The sequence below is a fragment of the Phocoena phocoena genome, chromosome 8 (assembly GCF_963924675.1).
Source record: "Phocoena phocoena chromosome 8, mPhoPho1.1, whole genome shotgun sequence".
NCBI classification, from domain to species: Eukaryota; Metazoa; Chordata; class Mammalia; order Artiodactyla; family Phocoenidae; genus Phocoena; species Phocoena phocoena.
The window spans coordinates 109534571-109550591 of record NC_089226.1 but is presented as its reverse complement, the minus strand read 5'-3'; the positions used below and the strand labels follow the sequence as shown (position 1 = coordinate 109550591).

Genomic DNA, 16021 nt, shown 5'->3' with positions numbered 1-16021 from the left:
GGAGGTGGGATGCCTGCCCATCTCCAAGCCCCTCCTCCCAGAAGCCCCTGCACCCTGGGCTGAGCTTGCCCTCTGTCCATGCCCCGCATGAGCCCCTGCAGCCTCTCTGCATCGCCCTGCCCTGTGAGTGGCTGCCAGGGGTGGGTCACAGTCTCCTCCTCTGAGTCCCCTGGCCTGGCTGTGGTAGGATAATCTCCTGGCCTGGGGATGCCGGCCCTAGGGGTCTCTCCCTCAGGAAGCCCTCTGCTGGCCAGCCCTTTGGAGGGTCTTGGAAGGTGGTGAAGTTGCTGCCTTGTAAGGATTCCGGTCCCCATGGCTTCTGGCTCCCCCCAGGGGTCCCAAAGGACCAGAGCCTGGGTGCTTCGTCCTCCTGGCCAGGGTCCACCCGGGCCTGGCCTCTCAGCGGGAGCTGAGGAAGTGAGCCAGGGTGGGTCTGGGCTGGTTCCAGGTACACGGCCTGGGTGATACCAGATGAGGAAGGATCCTCTTCAAAGCCATTCTGCTTCATGAAGGAGAGCTCCGCAGGGCCCCTTGCTCTCCAAACAAACTCCCTGGATTCTGTGCCTGCCTAGGGCCCTGCAGTGTGCTGCAGGTGGGCCGCAGTGGCCGTCCTCACCGCCACCTCCCCAGGCTGCAGAGGTTCGTGGTGCCAACAGTGGCAAAGGGTGTGGTAGGTCAGTGAGGAATCGGATTCAAGACTGGGCCCTGGTCACCTGGTGCTGTCAAGGGATGGCGGTGGAGAGTTTTCTCGGCTCGCCCTCTGTAAAGAAAGGGGCTGGCTCTGCACAGCCCAGGTGATGTGCAGCAGGCCGGCAGAGCTCTGATGGAGACTGGTCCCCCGAGGCCGGCAGCAAGCTGCCCCAGGACCTCGGCTGGGCAGGGCGGTGGGGTCAGGGCGGCGGTGCGTCCCGGTCAGGGGTCGGGCGCTGAGGTGTCTGCTGGGAGTCAGGGTACTGGGGATCCGGCTCGGTGGAGCCTGGTGGGCGGGGTCGGGGCGTCGGTGGCCCGGGGCAAGAGAACCCGCAACTCCCAGCGCAGCCCCACCCGCGGCGTCGGTCTTCTGGGCAGCCCCGCGCCTGCCTTTACGGGCCCGCCACCGACGTGCTCGCCCCCGCGCCGCGGCCGCCATCTGTGGCCGCGCGAGCGAGCGTGCGCGTGCGTGGGGCTGCGAGCGTGCGTGCGTGCGCGCGCGCGGCGGCGGCCCCGAAAGCGGCGCTGCAGCCTGGGGCGGCTCTGCTGAGGCGGCTCCTCCCCGCTCTCGCTCCCGCTCCCGCTCCCGCGGCCCGCGGCTCGCTCCTGCTCCGGGCCCGCCTGCCCAGGCCGCTCCCCGGGCCCGAAGATGCCGGCCGTGTCGAAGGGGGACGGGATGCGGGGCCTGGCGGTCTTCATCTCGGACATCCGCAACTGTGAGTGGCGGGGAGCCGGACCCGGCCTGCGTGGGGTGGGGGCGCAGGCCGGGGTGAAGGGCTGGCCGGCGGGGGCCTTCGGGGACTAGGGTCCGGGGCGCGGACCTGGCGGGCGGGGGTCCGGGGGTTGAGGGCTGGGGTCCGGGGCGCGGACCTGGCGGGCGGGAGTCCGGGGGTTGGGGGCTGGGGTCCGGGGCGCAGACCTGGCTGGTGGGGGTCCTGCGGTTGGGGGCTGGGGTCGGGGGCGCGGACCTGGCGGGCGGGGGTCCGGGGGTTGGGGGCTGGGGTCCGGGGCGCGGACCTGGCGGGCGGGGGGTGGGTGGGAGGCGAGGTGAGGACTTGTCGTGGGGGCGGGGTCAGGGGTGCGGGGTCAGGGGTGCGGGGGTGAGGGCGGCGTTCCGCAGCCGCGCCGGGCACCGCCGAGGGGCTTCTGGCGAAGGCGCCCCTCCCCAGCATGATGTCATCTCGAGCAGTCGGCCCGTCTTTCTAGCAATGGAGCATTTAACCCAGCGATTTCCAAAACAGCGTGGCTTTTCCCTGGGAGTGGGACTAGCGAAACCCGCGTCTTGCCGGGGAAGCAGCTCCTTGACCTGGGTTCTGGCGGCTTATTAGGCCCTGATTAAAATGACTCGTTCCCGAGGGAATCTGGACACCGGGCGGTGGGGGGTTGGGATGGCTTAGGGGAACTGCTGCTCTGCTCGCTGTCTTCCATCAGGGACAGGGTTCTTAACGACATGTGTCCCCTCTGAGTGGAAAAATCCACCCCAAAAAGTGCAACGGCCGGGTGGCCGGTGGGTGCACTGTTGGTCCACCGATACATTTGACTTTGGTGCGCAGAAACTCCTGTTGCTTTTCAGGTAGCTGTCCCCTTTATCTAGTTAAAAAAATAGACACAAAGCCAGCTTCCTGTCTGGTTTTATTTCTTGTTTGTTATCCACCAGACGTTTGTGGATTTCAACACCTGAGGTTTCCGTATATTTTAAAGAATGCTTGTGACTTCATCTACTGGTAAATGCTGTTGTCCTGAACCCTCCCTTGATCCCGTCATCTCCTTAGACTGGAATGGAGGACCCAGACTGTGGAAGGTTAGATTTTCTGTCCCTTCCCTTTCTCTGCAAGAAATCGGTGTGGAAACACACCCTGAGGTCTGTGCTTTTACAAGTCGGGCAGTATCCTTTCTCTCTTTCTTTGCTGTGTAATGTGATTTCATAGACAATAATATTTGTAATCGTAATGCGTCTTGGAAAGCTAAGTGTGGGTGTGCTACTGCTTCAGGAGACCCCTTGGGCCAAAGCTTAGCCGCCTTAAATTAGCCATCACATCTGTCCTTCCATTTTGGAAGAAAATTGCATTGGGCAGGTCACTGAGATTGAAACCCATTTTCTTGGACAAGTGATCATCTACAAACTAGATGTGTTCTGTGCTGGGTCTGCCACATAGTGGAGACTTGGCTGTTGACTGAGTGTAGACAGACTTTCTCCACCCTGCACGGTGGCATTTGGGGCTGATGACTCGTGCGGTGCTGTCCTGTGCTCTGCAGCATCCCTGGTCTCTACCGCCTAAATGCTTCAGTTGTGACAACCAAAAATGTTTCCAGCTGTTACCCTGCAGGGCACAACCCCTGCCCCCGCCACGCCCAGCCTGAGCCCCTGGTGTAGACCCATGAATAAGACAGTGTCTTCCTTGACAGAGCTTCTGCAAGAAGATGCGCCTAATCCCTTGGAGGGCGTGGGGGGGGCAGCTGTTTAATACGGCCCCTCCTCAGAGCCAGCTTTCCTCGCCGTCCTGTTACCCCCTCATCAGCAGCGGCGCTGTCCTCTCCCCTCAGAGCAGCGTCAGCAGCTCGTGGCCCCGTGGCCTGCCCCCACCCCACAGTGGAAGTCCCACGGGGTGGGGGCCACGTCTGTCTGGCCCACCACGTCACTCTTCCCGGCTGGCAGTGTGGCGTGAGACGACACCCAGTGGATGAGGAGACAGCGCCCAGCTGGGGCCTGCTCTGGCCGAAGGGCATCGGCGGCCGAGGCCGGAGGGTGTGCCCACGGCAGGGAGGAGGAGCAGGTCTGGCTGGAGGTGGGATCTGACAGCGAGCCCTGGTGGGAGCTGCCCCGAGCCGAGCCCTTAGTAGCGGGGAGAGGGGTCCCTGCTGCCCCCTGCCCAGCCGGCTCTGCTTCCCTGTTGTGAGGGTGAGCCAGGTGGCCGGGTTCTGTGGGGAGAGGGCAGCCGGGGCCCTGGCCACGGAGCTCGGTTTCCTCCACTGACATGGACGGGTGGGTTTGGAGCTGAAGTATCACTGAAGCATTTCAGCTCTAAAATCGCAGCTCCCTTTTCCCTTTCTGCACAACGTAGTCTCTTAACTGTCCCCCTTAGGAGTGAGCTCTGCCTCGGGTTGTGCCTCCCTTTGGGATCCGCTGCGGTGGACGGGCTTGGAGGGCTGCGCCTCTTTGCGCTGGTGGCAGTGACTGTGCCCCAGGGTTTGAGAGGTGCCCGTGTCCTCGTGTTCCGTGGAGCTTTGTGGCTCAGGTAGAGAACCAATTCAGTGCCCCCAAAATTAACTTGGGGACTTCCCTGGTGGCACAGTGGTTAAGAATCTGCCTGCCAATGCAGGGGACACGGGTTCAGGCCCTGGTCCGGGAAGATCCCACATGCCGCGGAGCAACTAAGCCCGTGAGCCACAACTACTGAGCCTGCGCTCTAGAGCCCGCGAGCCACAACTACTGAAGCCCGCACACCTAGAGCCCATGCTCCGCAACAAGAGAAGCCACCGCAATGAGAAGCCCGCGCACCGCAACGAAGACCCAATGCAGCCCCCCCCCCAAAAAAAAAATTAAGGTTCATTTTGCTCTTTCTTGTCTGTACATTTAAAAAATGCTGACTTTTTGAAAAAATTGCTCTTCTTGCATATTTTCTTTTGCACTCTTCTGCATAATTTACATTCCTTAGAAACCGATTTAGGAAGTATGTGACGAGGCTCCTGGGAGGGACGGACCACCAGGCTGGGGGAGGAAGGAAGGCTTTGGTCTGGTTGAATGTTTCTGCCAAGGCTGGTGGTTGCTGCTTCTAGGAAATACCTGTGTATTCTTCCCTGTGTTTCCCTTCTGGCTCTTCTGAAGGGGTGGGGGTGGGTCACTGCTTCTCTTACGAGACGTTGAAATGTCCTGGTGATAAGTGTTCTCATGCCACATACTCAGCATTACTTTTCTTTCCTCTTAAAATGATTTCGCTCTGTTTTCTTTGGCACCGACACGTGTCAGGAGTTTGTAGTTGCGGAATTATTGGAAAGGCTATCTTTGTGGGATTAAAAGGCATTTCTGGGCTTTAAAAAAATCTAATAGACCCGAGGGTAAGATTCCGGAATGCCGTGGGAAAAGGCGTTTTGCGTTACTGTGACCAGAGAGAGGGGCTCTGGCGGGAGCTCTGAGCAGGAGGGGCTCTGTGTTCCTTGAATGTCACTTGCAGGTTCTTGGGCACAAGGCCGGCCTCCCAGAGCTCAGATTTCAAAACTTCTAAGCTGCCAAGGATGGAAAGTCTTTCTGTGAGTCTGTGGCAGACTTGTCTGGCGCTGCGCTGCCACGAAACTGTGTGGTCCGTTCCCCGTGAGCTGGCCTCCGGGACGCCCTGGGGGCCCACGGTCACATGCTGTGCTTCCTCCGAAAGGCTGAGCGGTTCTGAGTTCCGGGACAAGGTGGGCCTCAGGTTTTGGATAATGGGTGGCATCTGGGCTTGTTGTGGAAATGCTGCTGGGGTTCTGAGAAATGGAGCACGCAGCCCTGGTCTCCTGAGGTGCTTGCAGACAGACAGACAGACAGGGTGGGAGGTGAGTTCCTATCAGCACGTCCGTGTGTATCGAGCACCTCCTGTGCTCAGGACTCCTGCGACAGGCACGCACCCCTCCCGTCCTGCCCTCCCTCTGGTCAGCACGGGCGTTGGACACGGACGCCGCATTGGGAGCTACAATGTCCATGCCTTCTGTCAGCCTCTGGCGGCTGCAGCGCGGAGTAAGTTAAATGACTTCGCTGCCAGCTCAGCACGGTAGACGGGATGATACTCACTGCAAAACAGAAATGAGCAATTTCCACTAGGCCACGTGACGCCTAAAATGTTGGATTACAAAACTGTATTTACTGATCTTGGCGTTTTCCCTCTGCAGAATCGTCCTGACTTTGGTATGAAGGTTGACACAGTTGAAACGTGTCATTTTATTAGGAGGAGAATTGCAGGATAGGTTCCAGTGGGCATTCCCTCGTGGAGGTGGGAGCTGAGGCTGTGTGAAGAGATAAGCTCTCGCCCTCTGTGCTGGAGAGAGGGTTGTAAGGGTTCAGCCAAGGTGCGTTGAATAAAGACCTTGTAAGGAGGAAGCGGCCCTGTTTTAAAACGGGGCCTTGGAGACCGACTTGGGAAGAGGACCTAGAAGGGTATGGGGATGGCGCTGTGGGGTGCCAGCAAGGGAGAGGCGAGGCCCAGCCTAGCCCCAGGCGCTGTCACTGCCCACTGGGCACAGCCTCTGCGCAGCACTGTCGGCAGGGCAGCGGAGGAGGGCCAGGGCTCGTGACCACCTAGATGAGAGCGAGGGAGGTGGGGCCACCGAGGCTTCTGCTGGGACGGCGGGAGACATGCAGCTGTGGGGTGGGCCCGTGGTCTGGCCCTTGCAGTTTGTGTGAGTCGGGGTGCGACGGATTAAGGAGGGCGGTGATGTGCCTGCAGCTGCCCTGTGCCCAAGAAAGAGAGGAACCCCTATGCAGGGAGGCTGACACCCTCTTCCCTGGCGCGGTTCTGGCCCCGTGTAGCTCCCTTAGCCTCCTGGTACCTCAGGAAACAGGGAGTGGCTGGCTGACTGCTGGATGTGTTCATTAAGGCAGAAACTTCTGGCCAGTGGTTTGGGTCAGATCCTGATTCTGTCCCTTTTTTTTTCTCACTTTTGCAAATTGTGGCCCTAGACAGCCTGGAGTCTTCATTTTGCCCGACATTTAAACCCAGTGAGGGAATTCCCTGGCAGTCCAGTGCTTTCACTGACGAGGGCCCAGATTTGAGCCCTGGTCGGGGAACTAAGATCCTGCAAGCCATGCAGTGCAGCCATAACAAACAGACAAACAAAAAACCCCCAGTGAGACTTGCAGGGGTTTTGCGTTCAGCCCTCTTCTTGTATTCGGGATGTTTCCCGTGTGCGGTTCTTTCCACCTACCCCCATCTGCAGGATTGCTTAAAAGTGTGGAGACCAGAATCCAAATTGGGTTGCTTGGCTTGTATTTTGCATTGCAAGGTCAGTTTTTTTTCCTTTAAAATCCTTTCTGACGGCAACAGAAGGGCGACGTGAGGATTAGTTATTTAGTGTACTTAGAGCACCTTGAGCTCCTTAGGGCGGGCAGTACTGTGGGGATTTGTGTTTTGCTTTTTCCGTGGCCGGCCTTCCTTTGTGTGATGGGGTTGAGAGGGCAGTTATGTGTTTCTATTGCCGTTTGAACAGCATTGCAAAAGGGCACTATGTTGATGTTGAACAGTTTTTTAAAGCACAGTAGGAAAAATAGAGCAAGAAAATGAGTATTTTGGAATACTTCTGGATTGCATTTATTGCTATTGAAAAATGCAGTTCAGTAGCTGTTTTGGGGGGGAGGGAGTCTTGTAAGGTACAACCAGATCAGAACCTTCTTTTGAACCTCACTGTGCCTGTGAGAGCGAGAGTCTCCTGGGATGGAGCGCGTGCTGACTTGGGCCAGGTAGTCTGCATAAGCCCTCCTTCCCTGGAGCACATTTCTCACAGTCTCAGGGACTTCTGTCAGTTAGCTTGCAGCTTCTGTTCAGTTCATTCCCGGGTTCAAACTTCCGTCGCCTCATTACTTTGCTACAGTTTGAGTCGTCCTTGCCTGGAGTAGCACAGCCAGCTTTCCCAGCACTGAGAACGTGGAGGCAGAGGGAGGTGGGAGGGTGATTGTCTGAGGGTCCGTTGGTGCTGAGTGGTTCAGTTCCCGAGGCTTGGCTTTTCTGAGGTTGTCGTCCATGGGGTGGGGCCGTAGGTCCCTTGCGTCTATGGCTTCTTGAACTGTCTTACGGGAAAGCTGGTCACAGAGGGAGGAGATGCTCTTTTGTTGGAGCTGATGTCTGTCTGATGTGCATTCTCTGATGTAGCATTTGCTGTAGATCTAATATAAATCTGCTTTGTAAGTAGCCAAGGAAACATTGCTTTTCATATTATGTTCTTGTTGTTTTGCTATAATTTTGATACAACCCCAAGAGTGAAGGGTGTTTTGAAGGTGTGTATTTCAAAATTTATTTCTTTATTTTTCTGGATTCTATTTTTTGACATAATTGTTTAATTCATTCATTCGAGAAATCTTTTGGGTGCCCATTGTGTGCTGGCATTATTCTAGGCACCGGGGATTCAGTGCTTAACCAAATGGACAAAATCCCTGTACTTTCAGAAACTTAAATTCTTGTGGGAGTAGACAGAATAAATGACAAGATGGGTTTTTCTTGTTTACTTTGTCTGCTCTCACAAGAATGTGCGTTCTAGCCTCCTGTGTCCGTCTCCTCACTTCAGTGACACCTCTGGGCTCCATTTGGGTCCCCTGTCCCTAGGCAGTGAGCCGGGCAGTCGTAAGGCTCCTCTTGTTTGTTTCCTGACTCTCAGTGACCGCTGTTTTCCATAGTCTGTTGTCCAGTGTCTGAAAACTATTGTTTCATATAATTTTGTTCAGGTTTTTAGTTGCCTAAGGTGGGAGGGTAAATCCTATCCCTGTTTCTGGCCAGTAGGTTTTGGGGAGTTAGATAGCCAAGACGAATTCAGAGGCAAGGTCTGAGCTAGAGGTAAGACTACAGCTGCATTGTTTATAGGTGGCTTTTGATACCAGGAGACTGGGAAGCCGACCTGGGAAGCTGACCGAGGGGGTGGAAGTATCACAGGCGCTTTACTTTTGTTTACACATCGGATCTTCATGATGATACTGTATAGCAGGCACTAAGTTCCTTCCTGTTTCATGGAGGAGGGAGCCGAGGCCCAGGAGCCCAAGGCCCTGTCTCTGGAGTGGTTGAGCGAGGACCCAGACCCAAGCTGCTGGGCTCCAGGTCTTTCCTCTGAACCACAGTGCTGGGCCAGCTCTCCAGGCGGACGGCCAGAGCTCCCAACGTGCCAGCCCTAAGCAGCTGGGCAGCCTGGGCCAGCGAGGAGGGCTGGTCAGGTGGGTCACAGGAGAGGACTGCGCAGGGCTGAGCCCGACGGGGTGGTTTACAAGAGAAGAATTGGGAAATGAGAGTCTCAGCTCTCCCGGAGCTTTGCTGTAAAGAGGTGGTGACGCAGAGGGTAGAGGGCAGGTTGGCCCCTGTTGCTGCCCTGACACTGGAGCATGCTTTTAGCAGTGCTCAGCCCCACCCCCGTAACAACTCGTGTTCTGCGCATCAGAAGTGGGCACGGCCTGGCAGCGGGGTGCTCTGCCTGTCTCCCAGGCTGAAACCAGGGTCCCTTCTGGAGACTGGGTGACGCTGCTTCCACTCGGTCCCGCACGCCTTCTCTCGCGGCCCCTCCCCGGACCCCTCAGGGGAGTCCCTCTCCAGATTTGGATCTCCCTGACCTCTCCCTCCAGGCAGGGAGAGCCTCCGCTCGGAGGGCTCTTGCGAGTAGACTGGGCTGCTTGCATGACCCGGGTCATTCCCCAGTCTTCGTGACATCTGCAGAGTTCCTTTTGCCCTGGAAGGTAGCTCACGGGATCCTAGTATTGGGCTGTGGGTGTCTTTGGGGGGGCATTCTTCCTATCACAGTGGGGTCAGGAACGCTTTTTTAAGATTAATTCATTTGCTCAGCAAATTACTGGGTTCCTGTTTTACACAGTGAGCAAAAAAACAGATAAGAGTACTGCCATGTGGCTTACCTTCTAGCGAGGCAGACACTATAAATAAGTACAATGTGCAGTGCATCGCATACTATATTAAGGGGAGAATAAAGGGAAAAATAAAAGGGGGTTGCAATTCAGATAGGGAAGCTGGGGGTCAGGTGTCCCTGGAGTGCTGGTGGGCAGGTGGGGAGGCCACAGGGGCTGGACTTCAGAGCCGGGGGACGGGGAGAGGTGCATGGTGGGGATCTTGGAGCCGGTTAGGAGAACTCTGGCTTTCACCCTGTGTGACAGGCCGAGCCAGTGCAGGGTGAGCAGAGGCGGGACTTACCTCTGGGGAGAACTCCTGACTGCTGGGTTGAGAAGAGCAGGGGAGACCGGTTAGGAGGCTCTGAACCAGGCAAGAAAGGTGAGGACCTGCTAGGAGGTGGGAGGTAGACCGTGTTTGTTAGCTGATGGGAATGACAAGGGCCAGGGGGAAAGTGGAGGGGCAGAGGTGCAGGGGGAGGTGGTGCTGGTGAGGGAACAGGCGCCCCAGCCACCAGTGATGGGGGAGGGAGGAGGTGTTGGAGGAGAAGCTGTGAGGGGGCCCCTGGGAAGAGCTGACCAGGGCCTCCCTGGGCTTCACATGTGAGGCCAGCCCAGCAGAGCTGGGGGGGTGTGTCACCAGGCACGCTCAGATCTCCAGGCTCACCTGCCAGTTGACCATGAATTGGACTCAGCAGGGAGGGGTTTGGCCAGCAAGTGCTTAGATGGAGGAGAAGTGTCGGGGCTTGGTTTATGTGATGGGATTGAGGCTGGTAAGAGGGCGTGAGGACGGGGAGAGCGACAGAGAGAGAGAGGGTCGTAAGTCCTGGGGGCGCAGTTGGGTTCAGAGTTTGCTTACCTGATATAGTGAGCTGAAAGGACGGGCTGTGGGGTCCCTGCAGTGGAGCGTGGGGAGGGTGACGGTTGGCGCGGTGGCCCTGGCGGGGCCAGATCTTCTGAGGAGCCAAGATCAGGGCTAGTGGGTTTGGGGGTCGTTCATCTTGGAATGGCAGGGAGAGGGCTAGGGTTATAGTAGGTGCTTGGGCAGGTCTTCCGAATTATATTCATTTTTGCTATTTTCTTGTCCTCAATTAAATGTTTAAAAAAATGAAAATCAAGAATGTAGTTTAAGAAGTTAATTATAAAACACTTGACCCTCACCTCATTCCCCCATTCCTAACCTCGGAGTCAGTTATTTTCATTTTTATCCATCTCTTCTAATATTTACTTTAAAAAAATGTGATTATTCTAAATTACATACCATTCATGGGTGTTTTTCCCCATTTAGTCATTATTTATTAACTTCTTACTGTGGAAGATGAGGATTTAACTTAGCTAAGCTTTCCTTTTCCCATTGTCTAGTAGGTCACAATATTTTATCTAACTAATCTGTAACATTTAATTAATGTCTGAAAATATTCTTCTTAGCTGAGAATAACGGTTTGACTCTTTCTCTAATTGAACTATATTTGATTTACAATGTTGTGTTAATTTCTGCTATACAGCAAAAGTGATTCCGTCATACATATATATTCTTTTTCATATTCTTTTCCATTATGGTTTATTACAGGATATTGAATATAGTTCCCTGGGCTATACAGTAGGCCGTTGGTGTTTATTCATTCTATATATAATAGTTTGTATCTGCTAATCCCAAACTCCCAGTCCATCCCTCCCCAACCCCCCTGCCTCTTGGCAACCACAAGTCTGTTCTTTTTGTGACTCTGTTTCGTAAATAAGTTCATTTGTGTTGTATTTTAGGTTCCAAATATAAGTGATATCATACGGTATTTGTCTTTCTCTCTTTTTTTTTTTTTTGCGGTACGCGGGCCTCTCACTGCTGTGGCCTCTCCCGTTGCGGCGCACAGGCTCCGGACGCGCAGGCTCAGCGGCCACGGCTCACGGGCCCAGCTGTTCCGCGGCATGTGGGATCCTCCCGGACCGGGGCACGAGCCCGTGTCCCCCGCATCGGCAGGCGGACTCTCAACCACTGCGCCACCAGGGAAGCCCTTTTCCTCAGTTTTGAAGGCATGGCTCTACTCTTAGTTCCTAGTGGTTTGAAATGTTGACATGCTGTGCCCGGGTGTGGCATCAGTGGCTTTATTCATTCTGGTAATTCATGTCCTTCGGCTTGGGGGAAATGTTTTTGTTTTATTTCTTTGATAATTTCTTTTCACTTTCTCCTTTTTCAGTAATCCTCTAATAATAGTTGAAATGTGGACCTCTTGGCTTACATTTTCTTACTGTCTTATCTCTCGTCTTCCATCTCTTTGTCTTTGTGGTATTCTGTTTTCTGTGACTCCGGCCCTTCTGAATTTTTCTTTCTCCTGTCACTTTTACAATTTGAGGGCTTTCTTTTTTTTTATTGAATTATAGTTGATTTACAATGTTGTGTTAGTTTCTGGTGTACAGCAAAGTGATTCAGTTATACATATATATTCTTTTTCATATTCTTCTCCAACATAGGTTATTACAAGATATTGAATATAGTTCCCTGTGCTATACAGTAGGACCTTGTTGCTTATCTATTTTGTATATAGTAGTTTGTATCTGCTAATCCCAGACTCCTAATTTATCCCTCCCCTTCCTGCCCTTCCCCTTTGGTAATTGTAAGTCTGTTCTCTACGTCTGTGAGTCTGTTTTTTTTTTTTTTGTAAATAAGTTCGTTTGTATCATATTTTAGATTCCGCATACAAGTGGTACCATTAATATTTGTCTTTCTCTGTCTGACTTACTTCGCTTAGTATGATCATCTCTAAATCTGTCCATGTTGCTGCAAATAGCATTATTTCACTCTTTTTCATGGCTGAGTAGTATTCCATTGTATATATGTACCATATGTATATCCGTACCTCTGTTGATGGACACTTGGGTTATTCCATGTCCTGGCTATTGTAAACAGAGCTGCTGTGAACATTGGGGTGCGTGTATCTTTTTGAATTAGAGTTTTCTCTGGGTATATGCCCAGGAGTATGATTGTTGGATCATGTGATAGCTGTTCTCCATAGTGGCTGCACCCATTTACATTCCCATCAGCAGTGGAAGAGGGTTCTCTTTGCTCCATATTTTTTTTTTTTTTTGGCCCCACGTGTGGCATGTGGGATCTTAATTCCTCGACCGGGGGACCAGGTATTGAACCTGTGCTCCCTGCATTGGAAGTGTGGAGTCTTAACCACCGGACCGCCAGGGAAGTCCCCCTTTTCTCCACATTTTGAGGGCTTTCTCTCTCTCTCTTTTTTTTAAATTGAAGTATAGTTGATTTACAATGTTGTGTTAGTTTCAGGTGTACGGCAAAGTGATTTAGTTATACATACATATATATCTATTTTTTAAAAGATTCTTTTTCTTATAGGTTATTGCAAAATATTGAGTAGCGTTCCCTGTGCTATAGAGTAGGTCCTGTTGGTTTTCTGTTTTGTATATAGTAGCGTGTATATGTTGATCCCAAACTCCTAATTTATCCCTCCCTGCCCCCCCGAGGGCTTTATTATTGTCTGAGTGCTCCCTTTTTGGTGGCATCTGGTTCTTAAAGCTGTGTTTTCTTTTGTTTATAAGAATATTGATTGTTTTGGAGTTTCCATCTCTACATAGCCTCTTTACTCTGAGTTCTTTTCCTGTAGGTCTGTTTTGGTCTCTGGCTCGTGCTGTGAGACCATCCTGGATGTCTGGTGGTCAGTGTCTGTTCTCTCACGTGGACCAGTGTCAGCCAGCATGGGTAGGGCTTTGGTGGAGGCCTCACTGTGTGGTGATGGGTGAGGGGTCTCTGTCTCACGGAGGGAAGCTGTGTGTCAGACGTATTCTTTGGAAGCAGTTCCGGGCTCCTCTCCTGCTCGGTGGGGTCAGGGAGTGTGGGGGGTGTGGCTGCCGTTGTTCTGGGTGTGGGTGTCCCACCGTGCAGGGAGTCTGTCGCTCACTTGTGTTTTTCTGAGTGTGGGGTCTCACCCTAGCACGTGGTGGTGTCACCAGGCCTAGAGCTCCTGTGTTCCTGCTTTTCCAGCGAGTAGGCCTGTTGTCTTCTGCTGGGATTAGGGGTATAGGTGGCCTGGCCCTGGGGTCTGGTGGAGGGGCCTGTGGCTCCTTACGTAGACTTCCAGCTCGTCTTCCTGATAGCCCCCTCCCGAGGCACCTGGCGTCAGGTTCTGTGACGGACAGGGTTTGCTTTTTACTGGTTCTCCCTCTTGCGGGCGACCGGGTCCCAGTTTGCTGTGTCAGGCTGAGTCAGTTAACCACTTGGCCATCTCCTTCCAGTGTCCACAGCTGTTGTGGTGACTGCTCTTGCACTCTTGTCATACAGCTTTCTCCTTTTAAATAAGTTTTTGACTAATTTTATATGTTACACACACACACACACACACACACACACCCCAACCGTGCAGACCTTCATAACCTTTGGATTTATACTACTTTGGATTAACCACTCCTTGAGGGAAGGTCTTGGGAGAGAATAGTTTCACTTTCTGCACTTTTACCTTCTACTGCCTAAGTGGAACAATAATACCTTTTATTACTAAGTTAATTTGGGCGGGTGGTTCTCACTATGCAGTTTGTTTGGCACGAGTTTCTAAGCAGAACTTTAAAGAGAACCTGTGACTCTGTGGCACTAACTTCCTCCTTGACGAAGGCAGGCAGGGTGGGCCTTGTTCTCCGCTAACAGAACACTGCCGGCTGTACTTCTGCACACCTACTTCTCATGGTTCAGTTTATAAGGCTCTGAGACCCAGAAATCAAAGCAGGGGAGATAGGCGTCTCATAGGATTTTGTTTCATAGACGTGGTCTGTGTTAATGAGGCAGTTTCTTGCCGGTAGTGGAATATAGTAAATGGAAATTTGTTTCTGTGGTGAAGTCAGTGGATTCTTTTATGGGTAATGATGAGTCAATCCAGGAGAGTTTGGATACCTGACTTTTCCGAAGAGTTACTTTAAACCCTGGACTGAAACTTTTAAAAACAGAAATATTTTTAGAATATACTTCATCATGGTGGAGGATGAAAGGGAGACTGCCTTAGGTAGGGTATTCATACAGGGCCTCTCTGAGGACGCAGTATGTGAGCTGGGTCCTGAGGGGAGAAGGGCTTGCGGTAGTCTAGGGCTAGTTCTGCTTCAGGACCCGAAAGCCAGGTGCAGCTGGAGCGTCATGAGTGAGAGGGAGAGGAGCAGAAAGGAGCCAGATTGCTGGGCCTTGGAGGCCCTTCCCTGGCAGGAAGTCTGAGTTCCTCTTAGGTGTCCTGGAGGAGGCGTCTGAAGAGGATCAGCTGAGTGACAGGTACACCTGTATATGAAGATCACCCTGGCTCCTGTGAGGAAGTAGATCGGAGGAGGCCAGAGCGGAAGGTGAAAGTTGTTACAGTCCGTACAAGAGACGTTGGTGGCAGTGGAGATGGTGAGAATAGTGTATTTTTCTGGAGGAAAAATGGACAAGACTCCTTGATGGATGGATGTGAGGGAGAGGGAGGGCCTCGAGAGAGTTTTCTGTTGGAGGTGAAAACGTCACCCGCATAGGTGGCAATTCTGGTGCTCAGTAAATGTTAGCTGTTTCCTAGCTCAACTGCATAAGAGCTCTTGGGGCAGTTTTTAGCACAGGTACTCAGATGTCTGCTGCTGTCATTGAGACATTCCTCGCCAGATATCTATTGAGCACCTATTAAATGCCAGGGGCCATAGTGGTGAATAAAACACACAGAACTGCCGGCTCCTGTGGAGCCTACATTCTGGTGGACGGAGCTAGACAATAAAAAGAAAGTCGTATCATATGTTAGAAGACAGTAAGTACGAGAGAGAAACATTAAGGAGTGAAGGGGATGGGGAACACTGGGGCTGTGGGTTTTCATCTTCAAAGAGGGTGACCGGGATTGGTCTTGCTTTAAAGGTAACAGCTGAGCAAAAGACTTGAAGGCACTGGGTCATGTAGAAATTGCAGGGTGGGGGGTACATCTTAGATAGAGGGAACAGCAGGTACAAAGGCCTTCACTGGGGGGAGAGACAACCAGTGTGTGGAGGAAATAGTAGGAGGCCGTGTGTCTGCAATAGGGAGCCAAGAAGGAGGTTAGGTAGAAGGTTAGGTCGGGGGTATTGGAGGTGGGGAGACAGGGGTCACAGGGCCCGTGTAGCGCATTGTAGAGGTCGTGGCTGTTTTCTTCTCACATGCCAAACACTGGAGATAATGAGACATGATCTCTCTCCTCAGAGTAGCTCAAGCCCTTGTAACGCAGAGTGGTAAGTGTGGGAGATGAATGGTGAAAATGAGGGATGATCAGCTCGGCAGGGTGAGCTGCAGACGGTCAGGAGAGGGTGGGCAGGCGTGGTGACATGGGGTAATGCCTGGGTCAGGTCTGCTGAGCTGATAGGGTGTAGGGGGTGATCCGTGAGAGGGGGGAGCGTCAGGCATCACCCTGCGGAGTGACATGAGTGGCAGCGGGACGCACTCAAGGAGTTGTGGGTGGTTCCTGGAATGAGTAGTGCCTGGTGGGTCGGGAGATGTGGCAGGAGGACAAGGTGGGAGGAGCAGGCCATAGCCAGATCATGGGGAAGTTCTCTGTGGGACGTGGACCATGGACATATCTTAAACAGGAGAGTGACACTATACAGTTTATTTTTTTATTAGTAGAATAGTAATTTTGAATGCGAAGGATGGATTTTAGACTAGGTTTAAAGGCAGGAAAGCCAGTTAGGGAGAGATTGATTGCTCTGGTCTAGAGGAGATAGCAAGGGTCTGAGTCAAGGCAGTAGGAGTGGGAAGGTAGGGGTGGATTTTGGAGATACAGAAATCATAAT

The 16021-nt window shown here is 52.9% G+C and overlaps 1 protein-coding gene across 2 annotated transcripts in view; it reads left to right on the top strand.

Annotated features, from left to right (window-relative positions):
- The first annotated feature begins 1205 nt into the window (after nt 1-1205).
- The window catches only part of AP2A2 (adaptor related protein complex 2 subunit alpha 2), a 62127-nt gene continuing 47311 nt past the window's right edge, over nt 1206-16021 (top strand). The window contains exon 1 of one of the 2 annotated variants that reach the window (XM_065883272.1): nt 1206-1406. In XM_065883272.1, coding sequence (XP_065739344.1) covers nt 1340-1406 — 67 coding nt within the window. In that variant the 5' untranslated portion in view covers nt 1206-1339. The remainder of the gene's footprint in view (nt 1407-16021) is intronic. The other variant, XM_065883273.1, reaches the window with a different exon arrangement.